The sequence below is a fragment of the Cyprinodon tularosa genome, unplaced genomic scaffold (assembly GCF_016077235.1).
Source record: "Cyprinodon tularosa strain WSP-4 unplaced genomic scaffold, ASM1607723v1 ctg125, whole genome shotgun sequence".
Taxonomy (NCBI): domain Eukaryota; kingdom Metazoa; phylum Chordata; class Actinopteri; order Cyprinodontiformes; family Cyprinodontidae; genus Cyprinodon; species Cyprinodon tularosa.
The window spans coordinates 703839-728157 of NW_024038059.1; the positions used below are offsets into that span (position 1 = coordinate 703839).

Here is a 24319-nt window from a genome sequence, read left to right on the forward strand (position 1 = left end):
AAGAAGATTGTTGCTGTCTTCTAGGTAACAAACTGCAATTTATTAGACAATTGTTGCTGTCTTCTAGGTTTGGTTTTCTGCTATATGCCAGGTAATAAACTGCAATTTATTAGATAATAGCACATTAATTTATTGATGCTGGTAATAACTGTTTGGAATCTAACAACTCTAACTTTACCTTGTCTGCCAGGAATTGCAGCACAGCACTTATTAAATATGCTCCAAAAAGTTGTTACCTAGTAATTTAGTGTTACTTGCTATGTTATTACCATGTTATTACATGGTTATAACAGAAAGAAAATTTAATTTTCAATTCAATTTCAATTTATTGTAACCTTCCAGTGTACAGCTATCCTCTATATTAAATGTTTGTCTGTAGCATAAAATTGCAGTATTATATATTGAGGTTAGTGAGTTTCATTGAAAATTAAAATACTATGAATGCTTATGCAAACCATGTATTATTGAGTGAACTCACTTAGCACATAAACAGATAGTGATAACAGGATCTTATTATATGCTGTAGACGCAGTGTACCATTATGATTATGTGCTCATGTAACAGTTGGCCTTAACTGAATGTCAGTGACGCCAGCATTGTGTTCTTTCAGGGGGGGCGCAATAGACGTCACACATATTACACTCTTTCTATTAAGTAATGAGAAAAGCACTTATTAGGAGGACTGAGCGGCATGCGTTTGAAATGCTCGGCTGGCTGTCTGACTGGTGTGAGATCATGTAGAGCCAAAAGATGTCCTCTCAGACTAACAGTCGAAATGTCCCAGCCGTCCCTACAAATGCCTAAGGAGTCAGAGGTTCCTGTGGAAGACTTCCACTCATGGCTGACTCAGGTTTCCATCTGGGGGTCCCAGGTAAATTTAGTAAGACGAGGTTGACTTGCACTTGACGGTCAGACACTCGTCGTTCCCTCAGAGTGAAGACACCTGTGGAGTTTCTAATTAACAAACCTCGAATTTTTTAAGACATTCTGCTTTTGAGATTTAACACATGATATCAGTGGACGAAGAGGAGATAGATGAGGCTGTCCAGCAGTATTCCACCGACACCACCTGGAGCTGGGTAAAGTGATTTTTCTTTTAGTTTTTATTGTAAGCATGTGATTCTGTAGTAAGTGGAGCTCTTATTTCTTTTCACTTTAATGCAATTCAAATGAATGTCTAAATCAAATATTGAAGACATGCTTTAGAAGCAAGCAAACAGCTTCAGGGAGGAGGGTAAATGCAAACAGCCGGTGTGTTTAGATAATGCCACATGTAAAGTGACCTGGTACAAGTGAAACCTGGGAAGAGCGTCAAGGGGCCGGGGTTGGGGGGTGCCAAGCTGTTTTTGGTGGGTGGGGTTATCACTGCAGAGATCAGATCATCTTCTTACCTTTTCCATAAGAGAGAAATGATTCAAGAGCAAAACTGGATATTAATCATACAAAATGACAGCTGATGAATTAAACATGATGAAATTTCTGAAGGAAAAAACAATCTTTCAAAACCTCATTTTGATCTTCAACTTTCTTTCTTACCACCACTTTGTTTTATTTGGATCATTTCCCTTTTATTTTAGCTTTGTCTGGGTTTATGCAAGTTACATAAAATGTTGTCAGCTGGTGTTTTTTGTGGGGATTTTTTTGTCTTGCTTTTGTTTAACATAGGTATTTCCTAAATTAAGCAATCTGTATCAGAACAGAGCATTTTTCAGAAATACTCTTTTTTTTCTTAAATGCTATTTTTCAAAATGCAATTTTTAATAACATCACCAATACAATTTAATTTATGTTTTTCTTTTTTTTCCTTTGAATTTCCTTTGAAATTGTATTTTTTTATGCTTTACACCCTATTTACTTTAATGCCAATGCTATCAAGTTTAATTTGCATATATGCAAAATATGGCAAAAACATAAACATGTTAAGGATAAGATTGCCATATCTAAAGCTTTTATTTTGCTTACAATTATTAAAGGTGAAGATCAAAATGACAAAGCCAATCTTACAATAAAACCTTTTTTGTTTTCTGTGTTTTTTGCTTTGAGTTACAGTTTAATCTCTGAGTCAAAGTTTCTGTCAAACCCTATGATAGTTGGATCAGAGCAGTCTGAGCCAGTCAGCAGCTTTAATATCAGCCAAGTGTCTCCAAACATTATGCAACATATCTGTTAAAAGGATGCTTCCGCTAAACATGTTTAACAGAATGTGTTGCATTGAAAGACATTTAGATAAAGGCTTTTGAGCTTCATGTTTCTCTAGTATTACCATCTGTGTGTTTCTTTGTATCAACACATATTGAAATAATAATATAAGAGCTTAAAAATGATCAAATGTTTCATGGTTAAGCTGAGAGGTTGTTCAAACTTTTTTTTTCTTTGCAAAACAAACTGGAAAATCTGTCTTAATGGATGGCTTGTATATCATTCAATTTGACAAACTGAATGTTTCTCCTGCTCAGTGCATTTATCTAGGATAAAAGCCAACTTATCATCTGATCAGTGAAGTAGAGTGTTTACAGAAATGCGATAAACAATTTTACACTTTTAGAATTACATAACGAGCCGAACTATAGTAAAGTTGGGGATGTTGTCTGTTTTGTTTTTTGAAAATCTGCTAAGACATCTTCTACTGTATGAAAACCCTAAACTAACTTATCCAACATGATGTACATGAAAATGCCACCATGATTTGTTTACCTCAACGAAGGACGGATCTGCTGCTGCTCTCCGAGGACTCGTTCTTAGAAACATGTCAGTAAAGACAGCTGTGAGGCTCATATATCCTCAGAGGTCCCTCAGAAACTGACAGAAAGACTGATGTGAGGTCAGCCGGTATCTGTAGAACTAATCCGTACAGCTGGAAAATTAGCTAGCTGTCATGCAAAAATGTTTCAGAATACATGCAGAATATTCATTCTTTATTAAAGATAAACATGATTACAGGTGCTGGTCATAAAATTAGAATATCATGAAAAAGTAGATTGATTTCAGTAATTCCATTTAAAAAGTGAAACTTGTATATTATATTCATACATTACATACAAACTCATATATTTCAGATGTTTATTTTGTTTAATTTTGATGATTACAAATGACAACAAATGAAAATCTCAAATTCATCATATCAGAAAATTAGAATATTACTGAAGACCAATAAAAACAAAGGATTTATAGAAATGTTGGCCAACTGAAAAGTATGAACATGAAAAGTATGAGCATGTACAGCACTCAGTATTTAGTTGGGCCTCCTTTGGCCTGTATTACTGCAGCAATGCGGCGTGGCATGGAGTCGATCAGTCTGTGGCACTGCTCAGGTGTTATGATAGCCCAGGTTGCTCTAATAGTGGCTTTTAGCTCTTCTGAATTGTTGGGTCTGGTGTATTGCATCTTCTTCTTCACAATACCCCATAGATTTTCTATGGGGTTAAGGTCAGGAGAGTTTGCTGGCCAATTAAGAACAGGGATACCATGGTCCTTCAACCAGGTACTGGTAGCTTTGGCACTGTGTGCAGGTGCCAAGTCCTGTTGGAAAATGAAATCTGCATCTCCAAAAAGTTGGTCAGCTGCAGGAAGCATGAAGTGCTCTAAAACTTCCTGGTATGTGGCTGCGTTGACCCTGGACCTCAGAAAACACAATGGACCAACACCAGCAGATGACATGGCACCCCAAACCATCACTGACTGTGGAAACTTTACACTGGACTTCAAGCAACGTGGATGAAGTGCCTCTCTTCTTTTCCTCCAGACTCTGGGACCTTGATTTCCAAAGGAAATGCAAAATTTACTTTCATCAGAGAACATGACTTTGGACCACTCACCAGCAGTCCAGTCCTGTTTCTCTTTAGACGCTTCTGACGCTGTCTGTGGTTCAAGAGTGGCTTGACACAAGGAATGCGACAGCAGAAACCCATGTCTTTCATACGTCTGTGTGTGGTGGTTCTTGAAGCAGTGTGGTGGTTCTTGAAGCACTCACTCCAGCTGCAGTCCACTCTTTGTGAATCTCCCCCACATTTTTGAATGGGTTTTGTTTCACAATCCTCTCCAGGGTGCGGTTATCTCTCTTGCTTGTACACTTTTTTCGACCACATCTTTTCCTTCCCTTCGCCTCTCTATTAATGTGCTCGGACACTGAGCTCTGTGAACAGCCAGCCTCTTTAGCGATGACCTTTTGTGTCTTGCCCTCCTTGTGCAAGGTGTCGATGGTCGTCTTTTGGACAACTGTCAAGTCAGCAGTCTTCCCCATGATTGTGTAGCCTATAGAACTAGACTGAAAGACCATTTAAAGGCTTTTGCAGGTGGTTTGAGTTAATTAGCTGATTAGAGTGTGGCACCAGGGGCCATCAATTTTGAACCTTTTCACAATATTCTAATTTTCTGATATGATGAATTTGAGATTTTCATTTGTTGTCATTTGTAATCATCAAAATTAAACAAAATAAACATCTGAAATATATGAGTTTGTATGTAATGTATGAATATAATATACAAGTTTCACTTTTTAAATGGAATTACTGAAATCAATCTACTTTTTCATGATATTCTAATTTTATGACCAGCACCTGTACATAGAAGTGCAAAGAAAAATCCATGCTAAAAATTATTTTAGTTTTTTAATTGCTGGTGCCTCTCAATAAAAAAAAACATTATTTATATTTAATTAAAGTATCTGAAATATATATATATATATATATATATATATATATATATATATATATATATATATAAATAGTTTTCTTGAGTTGATCAAAGTGTGAAAAAACTAAGAATCTATGTTATAATCCCAGATATATAATATACATTGCATACAGGGACCCCTCTCTCTAATCCAGTCTTCAAAACAGAAAAACATTATTTGCTTGTTTTGTTTTATCATAGTCTTTAAAAAAATCTAAATTTGCATATAACTTCACATTTTGATCTGTTTTTATAAAATTATTTGAGATGTTATGATTATTGACTGAGTATCTGAATAAACTTCTTCACTCATATGAGAGCACGATTTTTGAAAACTCTATACACATTCTGTCAACAATGGGTGGTGAGGTTGCTTGAGGACCCAGATGCAGAGACAAGTGAAGCAGGGATGAGTTCTGAGAGGTTTAATTGCAGACCAAATAGCAGTAGAGGCAGAAATCCAGAAATCCAACTTAAAATACAAAACAAACCAAAATCATGGAGACATTAGGGGAAAAACGAGTCTGAGGAGCCGGGGAGAGACGAGCAGAGTAGACAATACAGCAACAAGAAGGAACCAGCACTGAGTGACTGCAGAGGTGGAGTATTTAAGGAGAACCAAACAAAAGGTTGGACTAACGAGCTGAATGGGGAGCAGGTGTGGGTGGAACTGGCAAGAGGGAATCCATGTGGAAAGAAAACAATCACAAGGGGGCAACAGAGAGTAACTAAAGAATGCTTGAAGATCGTGGAAAATAAAAACAAAACAACTGATAACAGAAAACTGAAAACTCAGAGTCACAACAAATAAGAACGATAACACATTCTGAATCTAATTTAATCTTACTCAAATCAAGCTCTTTGTTGGGTCAAACGTTCCACACTGTCACTTTAAAGGTAGTAGTTTTGATGATTTAAAATGATTGAAGTTATTTATAATAGCTAAATTTGTGTTATTTCAGTTGACATTTTTTATTTAATTGTTTAAACACTTGGTCAGGGAAACTTAAAAGTATCTTGTTAATAAAATGGGGGTTTAGCAATTAAAAGTTGGGGAAAATTGTACATAATAGTCAATAAAATATATTTTTTAAAAACTATAATACAGCTACACGATCACATGTATATGTATTAGGGCTATCTTACACAACCGTAGACCTTAAACACCAAACAGTATTTTTAAAACACACTTATTAATGACAGCAGCCCAAAGTGACTTTAATTCAAGTTCCGCTTTGTTATTGCTATACAAAACTTGCTCATATCTGCATTTAGAATTTTTAAACAACTAGACCAGTGACAGATTAGATTCAGTGAGGAAACCAATTTTATCCACTAGGAAGATAACACGAGCATGAAAGAGAATCCAAAACTCCATGTTAAAGAACTTCAGCAACAAATTTCATCTTTCCATCACCAAACTTTTTTCTTAACATCTATTTTATGGCTTTTGTTAGTAGCCTTACCCAAGTGGGTAAATATTTATGCACTGCTTTGGCCTGAGCTTTGATTTGTCAGCACCAAAGCACATTGCTTAAACATGAATTGAAATAAGTGGTATCCCACTTGGTTTGAAAATCAATAGAATATATATCAGCGTTAGAGGTTTATTTGATCGGACTTCTAAAATGCTCACAGAACCACTCTGTCACATCACCTTGTCACTTCAACTGATTTTTAAAGTGGATCTTTCAATATAAATAGAAACTCTAAAGTCATTATTGGTCTGCCAATGGCCAAAAAGCCAAACTAGATTATTCTTCCTTGTTTTGGTTTCACAGTCTGGAAAAACACCTACTTCAAGTTTAGTTTGTAACTTCTTTGTATGAACGCTTCTGCCTGAAAGACCTGATTGGTGCGAGATTTTAAGTTGCTGTTACACAAGAATACAGACTGACAAAGAACTTTGAAATGCTAATGTATTCATGCTTTTTGGCAAGACAAAACCACAAGGCTCAATGTATTTTGTAATAGAAGCACCCAAACGGCTGAATCATAACTCTGAAAGTGCAAGTCCGCTGAAAAAACTGCACTTATTAGAAGTAACAGAGGAGAGATAAACACAGTTTGAAAATAAGTTAGTAGAATTACAATTTAAAGTTTGCCACAAGCTGTGTGGTGGATACAGCAAACATGTGAAAGATAGCATACCGGTCAGATGAGACTTGAAACTGGGTCAGAGGTTTACCTTACAGCTGAACTGTCACACTGAACCAGCAAATTGCAACCATTTCAAATCAAAGAAACATTTCTGGTAAATAAATTCTACATAAAATCCTCCCACAACTGTTCAGCTTATTATACAATCACAGCACAAAATGTATATGTTTAATAGTTTCATTAAAGAATCTGTGTTGAATTTTCTATTTAACTGATGTTGAGACTTCTCTCTTATAAAAAGAATATTTCACCTACGTCTTTTGTGTGTAGGGTCACTTTATAGTCTATTTTAGTTCAAAATCAAAATCCCAAGAAAACAAGAAAAACACAAATTGTATTTAATTAATGATTGATATAAAGAAAACAATGTAAAAATGCTGAAATATTGTCTTTTTTAAACTGTTAAGCTTATTCTGCTTTGGAGTCTCTATGCAAATAATGAACCAAATCATATAGAAACACTGCTAAAATTCTGTTTTTATTCAAATTAAGAAGGAAAAAAAAAGCTTGCTGTATTATGAATAATATTTTATCCAGATTAGTTAGAGCCTCTGAGGAGGGCCTCAGGAGCCACATGTGTCTCTGGAGGTGCAGGCTGCAGACCCCTGTCCTAAATATAAACAATAGAGCTCCAATGTTTCATTTTTCAAAATTCAAAATTAAAATCTAATCCAATGTAACGCTTCAATGTGTTAAACTAAGAAAAAACACATAAGACTTGCTGCTACAGGGTGAACATGTAAACATTGGCCTAAAGGTCTCTACTTTTTGAGTCTCTTTATTTATTTTTATTTATTTTTTTATTTTTTGTAACAGTTGAGAGATTGCTTTTTTAAAGAAATGTCTGTTGGTTAATAACAGTAAGGAAACATGAAGTTGAAACCACCAGTCAGCCACATCCTTTTGCCACAGTCTCGGTGGAGTGTCTGTTGCTCTAACAGCCAACATCGCCTGTGCTGCGAATCAGGGCTGTGATTGGCCAAGGAGATCACCTCACTGCGTCACTCTCTCTCACACTGTGTGACTTTAAACGATGACGTTGCTCCTAACTGCTTCCCGCCACCATCAAAGCAAAGCTTCAGTCTGCAACCTTCTTCTTTAAACTTCCTCAATGCGCGCAGGAAATGTAGGTTAAAATGTTTCATACATGCCCAGTGGATTTAAAACATAGAAGAATCAAACAAATAATGCATGCAATTTAGGAGTTTTTCTTCTTTATGTAAAATACAAAATACTTAAAACTTTGTAAAAAAAAATGTTATTTGACCTTACAAAACCCAGAGTGGGTGGCGCAATTGGATGCCCGTTATTACAAAGTAATGAGGCGCTTCTGTGGAAAGGTGAAAGTTCTATGGCAAGCAGTTTGTGTAATTATTTGTAGAGATGGACAGAGCACTCAGAAATGGTTCCTTAGGCCCTGTCCACACGAAGACGAACCCTGGCCTAAACGCACAAATTTTTCACCAAACCAGCCTCTCATCCACATGAAGCCGGCGTTTCGGGGGTCTGTAAACGATCTTTTTTTTATTCAGCCTTCAGAGTGGGAAGATTTCGAAACGCCGTTTTCGCGTTTCCATCTTTACGCTCTAACCGCATATTTTTTTTACACGCATGCGTCATAGCGTCGCCTCTAAACACGCATGCGCGACCAGTATCACAACAACAATGGCGCCGTTGCTGCTAATGCTACTCACCCTGCTGTCGGGCTTACAGCAGAATCTTCTTCTTCTGGAATATCTCCATGAAGAACAGAGCAATATCGACGACATAGTTCAGCACCTGAATTTGACTGAACCACGAAAATGGACCCGCAGGGCAACCATGTATAAATATTAGTGTGCATGCCCAACATTTCGTCGCTTATTTTTGCTTTGGCACCACAGCGCCACTTACAGGCCTGGCATACATTTTGCAGCGTTTTCATGCATTCGTGTGGACGATCACATTTATTTTACGTCTCCGTCTTTACGGCAAATGTTTTGGAAAATATCAGCGTTTCGTGTTCGTTTTGACTTCGTGTGGACGGGGCCTAACTAAAATAAACACTTCTTAAGCATGTTTAAGTTAAAAAGTACATTAAAAAATTGCTCTGGTTAGATTAATGGGAATGGGGTGTGCTTTGGTGGCGCAGTGGTTAGCACACACGACCCATGTATGGAGGCCCTAGTTCCAAAGGCGTAGCCAGAAAAGTTTTTATAAGGGTGGCCAGGCAATAACTAATGTACACTGAGGGGTGGCCGAAAGCGGATAGGCGCCAGAACCTCAGCGTCCATCTACACTGTTCCAACAGGAAAATTAATTAGCAAAACATCCATATTTTCTAAACAAAGACAAACTATACTTTCCCACAACCTTTGCTAACAAATAGACAAATATATATAAACATCCGTGCTTTCTAGATAAAAGGTATAGTGGATAAAATTCTTTCAGGTTTTGAGTTTTGAGCGAACATCTTTTCCATCGTCATTACTTACCTACTTTTATCAGTAATCATTCTACGTAAAATTTATATTTACAAGTACTAATATCTACTTAAATTGATTAGTTAATATGTTTGTATTAAAATAGTTATTTATCTATGATTTCCCTGAAGACCCCCAGATGACTTGTGGACACACATCATTTTCTCTTTAGCCCATAAAAGACAAAAGTAGTTAGTTCTGAAAAGAGCATGAATTCTGTACTTATCTTCTTTAGTTATAGTATATTAATGAGCATAATTAACCACAGTGTTTTTGTTGTCAAGTAATTGTAATATGTGTAAAATTAAAATGTTTTGAATATTCCACTTGAGAGTATTACTGCTGCCAACATCTGTATTAGAGGGAAATAAAGGGTAGGGGTGGCCACAGGGGTGGCCAATGATTGGCTAAGAGTGGCCTCGGCCACCCCTGGCCCCCCATCTAGCCCCGCCCCTGCCTAGTCCTCTATGCGGGCTTACCGGGTTCGAATCAAGCCTGTGGTCCTTTCCCGCATGTCTCTCCTCCTCTCTCATATCCCCTTTCCTGTCAGCCTACTGTCCATAAAAAAAGAGTGCCGTTAAAACTAAAAAAAAGTTGTATTTATCAAATGTATAAAATCAATTAGACAAGGACTTAGATTAAGTAATATAGATATGTTTAGGACAGCTTTAAGGACCTACAGGGGGACTATCTTCTGTTTATCTTCCCCTTCCAAACGCTATTGAAACCTTAGTGGATAGAAAACAGACTTACTTTCCAAAATCTGTTTTTGCATAAACCTTTTCTGTGTGCTTGTGTTTGGAGCAATTTTGGATTAGTCCCAATTGGTTTTCATTTAGTGGAACTACTCATGATGGAGAGAGTAGCCAAACGTTTTACTCAATAGGACTAGCCTATAATAATAATCGTACTCAAGTCAAAGTAAATATTATGGTACTTTAGTTTTTCAATAATTAGTTAATAAATAATAAATACAGTACAACCACCTCTGAATGTTTTGGTGATAATCACCATTTTGTTGTTTGCTAACATGTTGCTAATGTTTTTGGTATAAAATAGATTCCTGAAAGTTTTTTTTTTGTTTGTTTTTGGTTTTATTTGGTCAGTTCCTACCCAACAGAGGGACATTTTATACCTACTTTTAAAACAGAGAGTAATTACAAATGCTGCTCCTATACAGTGTAGAGATATAGCTCATAATATTGCATACTTATAATGTTTATATCAATGGCAGATTACTTTGTATTATATTGTGTCGACCATTGAAAATAATCTGTCATGTTTATAAAAGTAAATGGGTAAACAGTGGACTTAACAACAGTGGTTCTGTTTAAAATTGTTTAAAAAAATGTAAAAATAATCTTTATTAAACTCAAAGGAAAGTTGAAGATTTCACCTCTAGGCTAAAGCAATTTTGTATATATCAAAATACAGGTCCTATTTTACGTCTTTCTTTCTTTTTTTTTTTTTTTGAGTTCTTTAGTTGGAAACTGTAAATATTTACCGGTACTAAGACATTAAAAGACAAGCATGGTGCCAACAGACTTAACAACAGACTCCTCAGGTTTGGGACTGACTAAAGAACCAAATTTTGAAAAATCAAATACTAACACTATTTAGGGGTTCCCATGGTATCTAACTGGTTACAGAGTGGGGAAAAAAATTTAAAGCCAAGAAGTTGGAAGGACTTCTGCATCAGAAACTTAAAAGCTGTTGAGTAGGATTATATATACAATTGATTTGCCATACCTGTTTGTAAGCTCACCAGGTGGAAGCTGATTGGCCGACAGGCTGGTGGGTTTTGCTGCATCTGACGTCATGCTCCCCACAAGCAACGTGAAGAGTTAAAGAGAACAAACACAGATGAAGAACAGAGACTCGCTTTCATTTAAAAAATAATCCATCGCGGCTCTTTAACACAAAAAATCCGGAAATGTGAGAATCTGTTGAGAAACTGGAACTCTGCACTGTCTCTGTTTGGCTCTCAATTAAAGAATCGCGCCTTCCTGCATGTTAAAGCTGGCATACTCATTACAAACAGGTATGTGTCTGCTTATATAAACACATTGCATTCCTCAGTCTGTTCCTTTATTTGCAAGAATGAAAATTTCTACTACCGTAATTTGCTCAGAGATGTCATACTCATGTTCTTACACCGTTATTATCATTAATAAATGTTATTTATTTCTGACTATAAGCATAAATATATGTCAAATCTCTAACTATATTCCCAGGGATTAATTGTTTTCCAAATAAATGTTTTTTTTTTTTAGGGAGCTGATTGGCTGCATGCCTGCATGCACGTGTGCTGACATGTGTTGGTTCATTTTGTAATTATCTATTGTTTCATTTAGTAATCATTTCCATTTAAAACTTGGGAACTTGAATATAAATGGATGTGGTAAATCTCCAGCCTGTGTTGTAAGATGAGACCGGGGCTGAGAACAAAAGGCTCAGTCTATAATATCTGCTGAGTGGACCAGTCCTGGTCATATTAAACTGCAGACTGCAAACTAACCAGCATATTAAGCTCACAGTTTGGGCTCAAGTGTAAACTTACTGCTAAGTGCATTTAAAGCAACTCTTCCTCTTTTCTTTTTTTTTTTTTTTCTCACAGAAGACAGCCTATTTTTAGACTGAGCTGCTCAGCATTCTGTAACAACCCTTCTAGGATCAGCAGAGATGAAGGTTATTTACAATAAACACCTCTCAGTACAGCTTTTTATAGTCTGACCTGGTGTTTGGAAGTCTGGGGCATATAAGAGACGAAGTGGGAGTGGAGAACCATGAATAGTCTCATATAGGGTGATCAGTTTTCAAAGTCAGATTCACCTTGTTTGTTTTAAACATTGAGACACCTACATTCAGTTTATTTTAGATCTCCTTACCCCACCCAAACATTTATTTCCTTACATATACCTCAATATTTACATTTGCTTTAAGAAGAAGCACTAACACTTCAGGGGAAAACAGTGTTTCAGTGATAAACATGCTGTTTTTAACATTTCAGCGGCTCAGTCTAGGTCTTGCTGTTCTCAATGTCATGGTGTAAATCTAGACAGGGACAGTTGTGATGAAACAATCGATGAAAGAGAGGCTGGTTTATCTTGGTCTGTTTGCTGGTGTTGCTGAATGGAAAACAGTCAGATACCTTTTCCACACTAAAGGATGGGAATGTAAAGTAGCAATAAATGGCTCCCCATATGGTGACTTGCAAAAGTTTTCAAACCAGTGGAACGTGGTATTAATCTCCTTACAGTGAGGCACGGTGATGGCTGCATCACTTCACAAATTCTACTGGTCTGTTATGAATGGATAGCTAGCAGCTAAACCGTTTTTTTTTTTGTTTTTTTTTTTCTGTTTCCTATGTTATCTTCACATTTATTAATAACAGACCCGTCAGACCATGAACTACGTGGGTCAGCTTGCAGGCCAGGTGTTTGTCCAGGTCAAAGAGCTGTACAGAGGACTTAACCCTGCAACGCTTTCTGGCTGCATCGACGTCATCGTGGTGAGACAGCCGGATGGCTCCCTGCATTGCTCACCTTTCCATGTTCGCTTCGGCAAAATGGGAGTCCTCCGCTCCAGAGAGAAAGTGGTGAGGAGGCTTTAGGGGATTTATGGGGGGAGGCAATAGGGGATCTTTTTTTGTTCATGATTAGAAATTTACTTTTTTTTTTTTTTGTTAGGTGGACATTGAAATCAATGGAGAATCGGTGGATCTTCATATGAAGCTTGGCGATAACGGAGAGGCCTTTTTTGTGCAAGAAACCGAAAACGATCAGGTAATGACCAGAGAAATACATTCTCCCTGAGGTTCTTTGGTTCCCGCGGAACCACAGCCTTCGCTCCAATAATAAACATAGCTGTTTACCGTTTCCAGAAGATTCTCTCTGCAGTTTGAATCAAAGCAGGCCAGGCTCCACTCAGCCCACATGTCATCACAAAGGCTCAAACAGTTATCTTCCTTACATTTCGTCACAGATCCAGAAGGATCACACTGTGTGCAGAGTTGGCACTGCAGGCTGGATTTTTTTTTCCTCTCCCTTTTTTAAAACAGCCTCCGTCTGTTCACCAGTGAGGGGGGCTTATAAAGGGGGTATTTACTGTTTGAGCCATTTTACCTGTATTTCCGACAGTGTTGCAACCCTACATCTCATAACAGAAATATGCTTGTAGAATTTCCTGAATTTAGCATTCTGGATTTAAATGTATAATTTAAGTTGAAGAAATGCATATTTATAATTTGAATATATTAATTGTTTGCACCCTTTTTAGGAACATTAATAGCTCTACTTCAGTGTTTAGAGAAGCTGTTTTGCATCTTCCACCACTACTTTGGATTTTCATGGTTTTGTTTTTGCAAGTAAGCTTAAACAGTTTAGGATCTTATGTTTTTTTTTTTTTTTTTTAATGAATGGCACTTTTTAATATTTATTTTGATCCTGGTAAAAGTGTGGCCAACCAGCAGTAATAAAAGGCTGGCTCTAACAGCGGATGTGGGTGATGTGTTTTCCCTAGACTGGTGTCAGATTCCCATGCTTAAAGGAGCAAAGAGGAGAGAAGGAGGAGTTTAGAGCTTCTTAACCAACTTTTTTCACACAAGGGAGCAAAACATGAGGGAGTTTTTCTCTTCTTCCCCACATAGTTCTACACATTTATGGAAAAAAAAAAGAAAACAGCTTTTCCTAGAAAGTATTTTCTTTTCATGGAAGTGCAGCTTGTTGAAGAGTCTGAAAAACATCCTTTACAAAGCTGTGAAACATATTCTGTTTTGCATGTATTATAATTATTAACTCAGCAAATAAATACATTTGAAACAAATAATGTAAAGTGCATATCAGATCAACAATTTATTTTTGTGGTCATTGTTAAATACCTAGTTTATCATCTTTGTCAGAGAGCTTGATGATGCTTATCCAAACACAAATAATAATTAATACCGCAGTAATCAGTGTGGCAGAGTGAGTCATCTGCAATTAGTGGAATGGCTTTTTCCATCCACAACACAAAGAGAACCTTCAACTAATGCTGTGCCTCTTTTTATCTCTAGATTTCCTTCTGCATCACCATGTTTGTTTTGTCTGAAAAGTTCCACTGAATTTAAAAGCTCGCCCAGAGCTGCCCTCTAGTGGGTATAAGGCATACTTGTTAACTTACATTTATTGAAAGCAAGATTAAAGCATTATAAAAGCGTATCAATGTGTGTTCATATTTACCTGGGCAGCATAAAAACTCCTTAATGCATTGCTTAACTGCTGCTTAAGTTATACAGTCCAGGACAATTACTGTAAATTAACATATTTCAAATGGGTGTTTATGGCAATAACTTATAAAACAAACCTCTATAATTGTACATTTATCAATTATAAATTTTCTTTTTCCTTTCTTTTGTTCTGTTTGCTTACATTTCCCTTGGTAAACCAGTGGATAGACAGCTGAAACTGAACATGCTGAGTTTACCAGCAGGAATAATTGCCCCCAAACCCAAATCAATACTAGTTTTGAACAGGATTAAATCAGGCTAATCATACGCTTCGGGAAAGGGCTTCATTAAAACTTAGCGTCTTCATCCACTGCTTTTGATCTTTGGTGGACCTTGCTACAAGGCCAGGTCCTGTAGCAGTAAAAAAAAAAAACATTCCCCTCCTTTCCTTGAGTGTAATCCCACTTCTGACCTTAGTATCACATAGGGTGTGTAGATGTTTCTCTGTGGGCTTTCCATACCTAGAGACAGAAAGCATTAAGGTTAGGGGTTTTATTTATTTTAAAAGGGCTCAAAAGCTTTTTTTTTCATGCTTCATTACTTTAAAGTCTGTGTCTTTAGGTAACTTAAGCCTATATGTAACCTTTTTCTTCTTCCTTGTGTTTATGATCTTAACAGGAAGTAGTTCCCTCCTATCTGGCTACCTCTCCCATCTTGTCAGACGCTGCCTTTTCATTGAGCTCCCCTCTGATGGGGAAGAGCACCGGACCTCCTATACAGACCCTGTACCCCTTAGGGAGCAATGGCGAGAGCAGTGGGGCGATAAAAAAGAGCAGGAAAAGGAGGAGAAAGAGTCGGGCAGACAGCGCAAGGAGGGGAGAGAGTGGAGACTACTCGGCTGATGAAGACATGTTTTCAATAGACATCAGTTCTGATGAAGAGACGGAAATGGAGAGCGGCAGGTAGGAAGCAGCAGAGTGAAGGGAGAATGAGAGAGGTGGCAAAGCATTTATCAGAAGAAGTGAGATTTAATATAATTAAATAATGGAGAAAAGAAGAGTTTTAGACAGAGCTATGGTGCAGGATGAAGAGAAGAACTGGCAGGCAAGAGTTCAGCGTTTAGCTGAACACAAGTAAATCTTTTAGTCATTTTAAATAATGCTTAATAATGACTTTAAAAAGCACAGATGCATTTTTTAGCAACTGAAAACCGAACCTGCTCAGGAATTCTGCTTCTCCTGCAGATCTTTATCGAGGGACGCGTTGAGAGATGAAACAGGAGCTGTTTCAGGCAAATGTTCTTTCAAACAGGCTGGGATCCACACTCGTTCAGATGGAGACTGGAGCCCAATCCACAGGTAATATACCACCTTCCCATGATTTACTTGAAGCTGCAAAATATGTATATCCAACTCTTTACATTCTCTGATCTCTGATTTTAAGGACTGCGCTCAGTTCAGAGCTAGATTTAGTGTAACAATATGCTACTGCAAGAAGATTAAATTCTTTTCACGTGTTTCCAAAATGCTTCCAAGATATTTGAAAGGTTCTGTAGTTTCATAAATAGATGTGTAATTAAATTTATCTCTTCCTCTCAGCCGAGATAACTCCCGCCCCACCTCTCCAAAGAGCGACTCAGAGCTGATCACCAATCTATCAGATTCACATAGTCAGAATCCAGCCATGCACTGGGCGTGGGGAGAGCTGCCTCAGGCTGCTGCGGTATGCAGACAAATCGGACAACTATCTAAAACTATAAAATGACTATTTTATGTTGCCTTTTTTATTGTTTAATACAAGTACCTCTCATTTCCACCTCTATAGCCTTCGTTTCTTTCACTGAAGGCTGCTGTGCCACGTCCTTATCCTGTATCCATTCCCATGTCCGAAAATACACATTTCCGAGCGATCCCTCATCAAGCACCATCAGACCAACCATGCTCTAAAATACAAGCTCCCAGTCTGCTGATTGAAGAGGAGACAGAAGTCAAAAAGGAAAAGGCGGTCAGAGTCAGGATGGAGTCTGAATCCATGAGGATGGAGGCCCAGATATCAACTTCAGAGACGCAGATGACTGCATCTGGAGGGTTGGGAATGCAGAGGGTGACTGAAACAGAGGAAACAGTTGCTTGCACATCCACTAAAACAGACTCTCCGTCAAAGAAAAAAGGTAAAAGTGCGGCTCGTTCATAAAGGAGAAAGTATCTATAGTCTGCTCAGAGTTTATCTTGACAGGCAAGCAGTGCTGTTTTCTCCCTGTTTTACTCAGGAAAAATCACTTTGGATGAAGAACCAGCTGTTTTGCTTAAACAAAGTTACTTAGGAACACTAAGCTTATCTACAACTTTGAAGAAAGAAAAATCTCATAGATTTAATTCATAATCACGCCAAAGTAGCAAAGTGCATCATGAATACAAAGCCGTATACCTATACAAATATTTAAGTTTCCCATTTTAACTTTAAGTCAACCAGACCCACAGTGCTGTCTTCCTAAGCTTCTTGGACAGAAAATATTGATATAATTAAATTGGATAAACTAAAAATGAGAATTAGTCAAACTGAAGCACACCTCTGAGAAATGATCTTCTGTTGAAGTATAAATGACAAAAACCTGATTTTATTCTGAACTTTCTGTAGACAAAAGGAGCCGCCATCTTGGTTCTGATGGAATTTACTTGGACGACATCACAGAGTTGGAGCCGGAGGTGGCTGCCCTATATTTCCCTAAAAGGTACAAAAACAGATACATGCACCCAGATCATGTGTAATAACAGTGTTTTAACACAACGATCATTCTGAAGTAGCTTTTTAAGCTAAACATTTCTGCTTGCAGTGAGAGCTCGTCCACCATGAGAAGTATCTCTGATCCAGGGCTTCACAGCACCAGCTTGTCCCCACAGTCTATGAGCTCAGGGGGAGACAGCGGTGTGGACAGCTACTGTGACCCCATGTCTGACCTGCCATCTATGGCCATCTCTCTGTGTGGGGGGCTCACTGACAACAAGGAGATTACTAAAGGTACGTTATCACAAGTGACAAAACTACTGCAACAGACACGTCCTATAAAGTGGTGCAGCTTTTAGAACCTGTTCTCCCTATCTGTTTTTGTTTTTAGAGCAATTCTATGATAAAATCATCTCCTATCAACAGTTTGCTGAGAACCCCTCCATCATAGATGATCCAAACCTGGTGGTTAAAATCGGCACAAAGTAAGAAACTTAAATATGTTATACAAGAATTTGCAAAATGTGACTTAACCCTGACTGTGTAAAGAAAACATATAAAGAATATTTTCTAACTATCCCTGTTTAAATGCATTACTTGATCCAATGAATAAATAACATGTTGTCTGCTTCAGGTACTATAATTGGAGCACGGCGGCTCCACTCGTGCTCGCCATGCAAGCCTTTCAGAAACCTCTGCCAAAGGTAAAAGGTGATGGCACACACACATCCAGATACAAATGACTTAGAGCATTTAGAACGGATTGATTTATATCTTTCTGTGCTATGCTCTACAATTAGTCCAGACTCAATTTAACAATAAATATTCAGTCTAAAAAATTCTCCTGAGAAATCAAATGAGTTAAGATTAGTTAAGCTGGCTGGCTTGTAATGCTAGTACACTGCAACAAAAAAAACCCTAATTAAGTGCATTTTCTCTTGAATTGAGCAGGTAAGTGTGACTTTTAATTCTAAGGCTAAACATACTGATTCCAACTTATTTACCCTCTCAAATTAAGGGTAAAGTCACTAGTTTTAAGATATTTTTCTCATTTTAAGATTATTTTATCAGTGTAGGTCTTTTCCAACACTGCTTTGTGGCTCTCAAGTTGATATATTTGGCAGCCATATACTGTTGGGTAAAATGAGCCAACTTAAACCTGTCTTCCCCTCTGTTCTCTGCTCCTCCTGTTTCATCCTGTTGTTCCTCCTCCTTCCTCACATTAGTCCTCATGTCTCAGTTATTTACTTTCATCCTTGGAGTTCCTCCTCTGTTGTCTGACTGAAATCGTCAGCTCCACCTCTGTATGTTTGAAGACTCTTCCCTCTCTGTTTTTATTTATTTTCACTCTCTCTCTCTCGTCTCACAGTTTGTTTGGTTTTTTGGTTAAGGTGAAGGCTTATTTCTGATTCACCGTTTGTTGATTTATAATCAGCTTTTTTTAAGTTTCAGTTTTAATGTTGTGTTGTGGATCTCTGGGCTGTCCGTGCTCCTCCTCAGGCCACAGTGGAGAACATCATGAAGGAGAAAATGCCCAGGAAAGGAGGGAGGTGGTGGTTCTCCTGGCGAGGCAGAAATAACCAAAAATCAGTAAGCTCTTCTACTCTCCTCACTCCTAATAGAGCATTGTTTCAGGCCATTTGATTTTCAATGAGCATGAACGGTTTTGTTCAGGAATCCGTCGCTGAATGTGGGGCGTGTGGTACTACTGAGCAAGTTGGAATAATGAAAAGCAGGTCAGTAAAAATTCTCCCCTAGAAAACATCCATCCATCTTAATACATTTGGAATTTTACCCAAAACTTCTTCTATTTTAGTAGCCCAGTTCAAAAAGTGAAAATTGCTTAATAATACACTCATTGCACACAGACTGATACATAATTTTACCATTTATTTATGTTATTATTGATTAAGACTGCAGAGCAACAGCTCTTTCTGTAAGACATGACAGAAATAAATATGGGAAATCTATGTTTTGAACTGAACTACTAAAACAATAACTTCTCTACAGATCAATCTGTGCAATTTTAATCATTTAATATATAATCTCTTTCATCATAGGCTTAAAGAAGAGACATCATCTAGTGATGAAGATCACATTGCAACCATGCAAAGCTCTCCCATCATCCAATCAGAACCTGGGGTCTCTTCAAGGGGTGTGTCTTACAAGAAAACGCTCCGCCTCACATCAGAGCAGCTGGTGAGGATTAGTTTGTCTACAGCTTTCAGCAGAATCTTCCTCTCTGTTTTGCTGAATTGTGTTTCTAATTTTTTTCTTTCATTGTTTTCTCCTATCCATCCCATACATCCAGCTGTCACTTCAACTTCAGGACGGTCCTAATGATGTTGTGTTTAGTGTGACCACTCAGTACCAGGGAACCTGTCGCTGTCAGGGAACCATCTACCTCTGGAACTGGGATGACAAGATCATCATATCTGACATAGATGGAACCATTACCAGGTGTTGGAAGCATTAACAAATTAAAAGTGCTTATTGAAAAGAATTGAAGCGTATTTGGAGTAAAAGCAAAGTGGAATAACAGTTTGCCCCATTAACACCCACATCTTTGGACAGTTGATTGTTTGACTTGATGTTGGGCTCTGATTTATGCAGTGTCTTTCCTAGTAAAATTCACCCTAAAACATGCAGTTGTTTGGCAAGGTCTCTGCCCATTTCAGTTTAACTAACTGAAAAATGTCTCTCAACTTATTTCCAGGTCCGACACATTGGGTCACATCCTACCAACACTTGGGAAAGACTGGACTCACCAGGGAATCGCACAACTTTACCACAAAGTCAGCCAGTGAGCCCCTTTCTTTCTAACTAAATCCTTCATCTCTATATCAAGGGGAGTGGCTGCCTAGTGGTTAGGGAATTGCACTGGGAATCCAGAGGTTCTGAGTTAAAGCCTCACTCCCACAGACTGCCTCTCTGGGTCCCTGAGCAAGACCCTTAACCCCACACTGCTCCCCGGGTGCCGCACAATGGCAGCCCACTGCTCCCCAAGGAGATGGGTTCAATGCAGAGAGTTCATTTCATGGTTCTCTACTTGTGACAGTGGAATGACAATAAAAAAAAGCTGAAAAAATTACATGGCTTTATTTAAATGTACATAGTTATGATATTAATTGATTCATAGTTTATTATATATGCACACATTTATAGATAGAAATTGTTAAGACGCCAGGAAAATTAAAATAAATGTAATTATTTGCAATAGCATAATCTCACAACAAAAGAATAGAAAAAAAATTACCTTTATTGTGAACTTTATTGTGTGTTTGTAAAAAAACAAAACAAAAAAACAATGATGTAAACAGGAAGGTTTTAGAAGGAATATCTTCCTAAAAATGTTTATATAAAAAATAAAGAATAGCTCCACTGTTTAAAACATGAGGTTTTAAAGCAAATGTTTTGTAAAGGTAATACATAGAAATGTTTTCCAGTTTAAGCAAAGTTGAGGATGTTAAAATACTTTATATTTACTCTATAAATACACTTTATATATGTATATTTATAATTCAGTATATGTATAATTTGCTTTTGATAAAACAAAGTAAAGGCATTCTTTTTAAAGCTAAACCTAAACCTGCTAGCTGGCACACTGGGATTAATGGGTCCAGAAATTATTGATTTTAACATAAAGCACCCAGATTTGTGTTAAAATGAGTTAGATTTTTTTTTCTTTCTTTCATTTATAATTGTTTTCTTTCATTTATAATCAAACAATTTTAATGATAAATGATTTATGGACAGTTTACTGGCAGAGGACATAGGAATTTAATTTTGAAGTGTCTGACAATACCATGCACTCTGGAAGAGAGGCGTGCCAATGCAGCTGACTGCATTTTTACCTGAAAATACTTAATAAATGCAAAGTTTAAAACATGGGCTTCCATAGGAAAAATAGTCTTTCATTTAAACACTACATGGAATGATTTAATATTTCCATATATAAGCAGTTTTTATCGGTTGCTAATTTGTTCGTCTTTCTATCAGAAATGGCTACAAGTTCCTATATTGTTCAGCCCGAGCGATCGGCATGGCAGATATGACCAGAGGGTACCTAAGCTGGGTCAATGAGAGAGGCACCATGCTACCAATGGGCCCCGTCCTCCTCAGCCCAAGCAGCCTTTTTTCTGCCTTGCATAGGTAATTTTCCAACACCTTAACCTTATGCATTTGTCTGCACTTATTTAACATGATCTCAGTGAGATTTTTATTTCTGGATAGGGAGGTGATTGAGAAGAAACCTGAGAAGTTCAAGGTGGAGTGTCTCACAGATATCAGAAACCTCTTCCATCCAAACAAGGAGCCTTTTTACGCAGCTTTTGGAAACAGACCTACGGTATGCAGTCACATATTTTAGATTTTTGTTTTGTGTAACATTTTGCTCTAAAGAAGCAGCTCAGGGTGAATATATTTCTTTTTTTTTATTATTTGTAGGATGTGTATTCTTATAAAGAAGTTGGAGTACCGCTAAACCGGATTTTCACTGTCAACCCTAAAGGGGAGCTAGTGCAGGAACATGCAAAGACCAACATTTCCTCGTAAGTAAATATGGGTTTTTGCACTGAAACCTTTCATCTATAATCATTTGCATTCATCTCAGTTCTGCTGCCTCTTTCTAACCCCTTTTCCAGCTATGTACGTCTTGGTGAGGTTGTAGACCACGTGTTCCCGTTAAAGATGCGTTCCTGCTCCTCTGACTTCCCCTGCTCCGACACCTACAGCCACTTCACATACTGGAGGGAGCAGCTCCCCAGTGTGGAGCAGGAGGAAACAACATCCCTGCAGACTTCCAGCTCCACCAACTGATTCCCACCTCAGCTTCATCGGCAAACAGAATGACTGTTACGGAGCAATGATTTAGGCAGTGAAAGCTGTACATTCTTATCAAAGTTGAAGTATTTTATGCACTTTCAAAGTAAACTGAGAAGTAGATTATTCTTTGAAGTCTTAAGGACAAAAGGGGAACTTCTATGCGCTCACTTGGATGTATATATTTAGAATGAATTATTATAATCTATCCTGGCAGCTTAGTGGAGTTATTATTATTTCAGTTGATTAATGTTATCTCAGTGGTTAGACTTTCTATTTATGATAAAAAATGCACTGTGAGAGCTCACAATCCAGCCATGCAAGGACTTCAAACATGTGCCAAAGGTTGACTGTGATATCTGGTGTTGATGGTTGCAGACCTGCCTTGCAAAAAAAAAAAAAAAATTCTGATAGCAAGCATAAACAATCTTCTATGTAGCTTTAAATATACTAAATAGGAAATCACAACACCATTAGCTGTAGCCATTAATCCCTCTAATGTTTAATCTGTGAGATTATTGAATGTTTATCTTTTTATCCAAACCAGTGTGCATGTGCTGAGTCATGTTTTATATTTTAGTTGTTAATGGGATAATGATGTAGACTACCTGACTGATGCCATTTCAAACACATTACAGTTTGAATGTTTATGGGTTGGGATATTACTATCAAACAACACCACAGACAGTATGAGGTTACATCTGGGGAGTGTTGGCCTAGTGTGTTAGAGCAGTGCGCTTGTGCTCGGAGAAGCTTGCAAGTACCCGGTTCGATCCCCACAGCCTCCACTCTGGGTTCCTGAGCAAGACTCTTAACCCCACACTGCTCCTCAGGTGCTGCACAATGGCAGCCCACTGCTCCTCAAGGGGATGGGTTAAATAGAGAGTGAATTTCCCCATTGTGGGAAAATAGAGGGATTAACATTACATAAATGCTGGAACCATTGTTATAGCAGACAAGAATGTGAATTAATTGGTTTCACACATTAAGCTCACAGTATTGTTTGATAGACCGGTAGCTCTGTAATAAATACTGTTATTCTTTCTATGAAAGAGTGAATACATGTTCTCATGCTAATTATTTGCCTCAACTGTGAAGCGTTTCCCTCTCGGCCTCACTGACCAGTTTATTATCAAAGTGGTCTCATTAAATAAATTATATAATTGTTACTGGGAATGTGTTTGTTGTTTTTTTTTACCATTAATTTAAGGTGATCTTTTACTTATCTGCAGGACACATTTGTGTTAAATTGTATTTCTTTTGAAGAATTTTGTTTGCTGTTTTTGCACATTGGATGTTTCATGCATGATTATTTATGTATGAAAAATACACACAATCTGAAATGGGACATTTCATTCTAACCATCTCTTGTGGACATTTTCCAATTGAAAAATCCCTCCAGGGGTCTGGTGCCTATCGCCAGCTGTCAACAGGCAAGAGGCGGGGTACACCCTGGACTGGTCTATGGCAGTGAAACTAAGAGACACACAGGACAAGCAACCATTCTCGCACACACTCACACCTTTATTTTTACATTATCAAAAAAAATAAAAATAATTTTTCTTGCATAGTTGTTTATGCTGTGGCTCTGACGCCTGGCCACCTATCCGTTTGGAGGAAGGCTATCCGCCCTCTAGTCTAATTACTGCAGTCAAAGCATCAGGAAGCTTTTAAGACTGGGACCAAAATTTTGAGCCCCCCGCTCGCACCAGGAAAAATGACGTGTAATACCACTGGACGTGGAAAGATATGATGGAATAATTTAGTCAGGTATACAGAAGGTTCAATTATGCGTCAATAATAAGTGGGTGAATAAACATCTGTATAACACTTATTTTCCCTGTGTATATACATACTAGCTTACATTAATATAACAAACGTGTAACTGCTCTTCTACCTGCCTTTGTAATTGAGCTTGATTGGGGTCATAAAATCCAGCAGAGGTCATCAAAGTTAATGTTAGAAGCATCACCTGCCCTGACCTCCATCTGAACCACAGCAGGAGCCTCTTGGTGGGGGGTTCTCCGACCTCTTCAGATGGATCTTTTCTCCCAGCCAGTCCTCCAAAGATTTACCCCCAGAGTTTCTGGGGCAGAAAGTGGCACTGCCAAAGCGTGAAAGCATCTTCAGCATCCCTGTCTTCAGGTACAGAGGGAAGCCTTCTGGGTCCTGAATACAGCCGATGTGTTTGTGCTGGTCTCTCCACACCTGCTGGATGCGCTCATGTTCCGGCAGTGGTGCTCCCAGAGTGTCCCTCCCCTTCTCACTGTCCATC

General features: G+C 37.9%; 1 protein-coding gene across 2 annotated transcripts; it reads left to right on the top strand.

Annotated features, from left to right (window-relative positions):
- The first annotated feature begins 889 nt into the window (after positions 1-889).
- Positions 890-23220, top strand: si:ch73-21k16.1 (phosphatidate phosphatase LPIN1). Of its 2 annotated transcripts, none has more exons than XM_038276546.1 (20): positions 890-1079; positions 12688-12891; positions 12983-13078; positions 15178-15461; positions 15744-15857; positions 16098-16221; positions 16324-16669; positions 17137-17230; positions 17333-17517; positions 17615-17708; positions 17858-17927; positions 18724-18813; positions 18898-18959; positions 19284-19422; positions 19535-19683; positions 19940-20026; positions 21223-21375; positions 21457-21571; positions 21670-21773; positions 21867-23220. In XM_038276546.1, the coding sequence occupies exons 1-20, from the start codon at positions 1008-1010 to the stop codon at positions 22039-22041; spliced, it is 2757 nt and encodes a 918-aa protein (XP_038132474.1). In that variant the 5' UTR covers positions 890-1007; the 3' UTR covers positions 22042-23220. The 2 variants fall into 2 exon arrangements, with proteins under 2 accessions (XP_038132474.1, XP_038132475.1); XM_038276547.1 differs by lacking the exon at positions 890-1079 and adding an exon at positions 11116-11334.
- The last annotated feature ends 1099 nt before the right edge of the window (positions 23221-24319 follow it).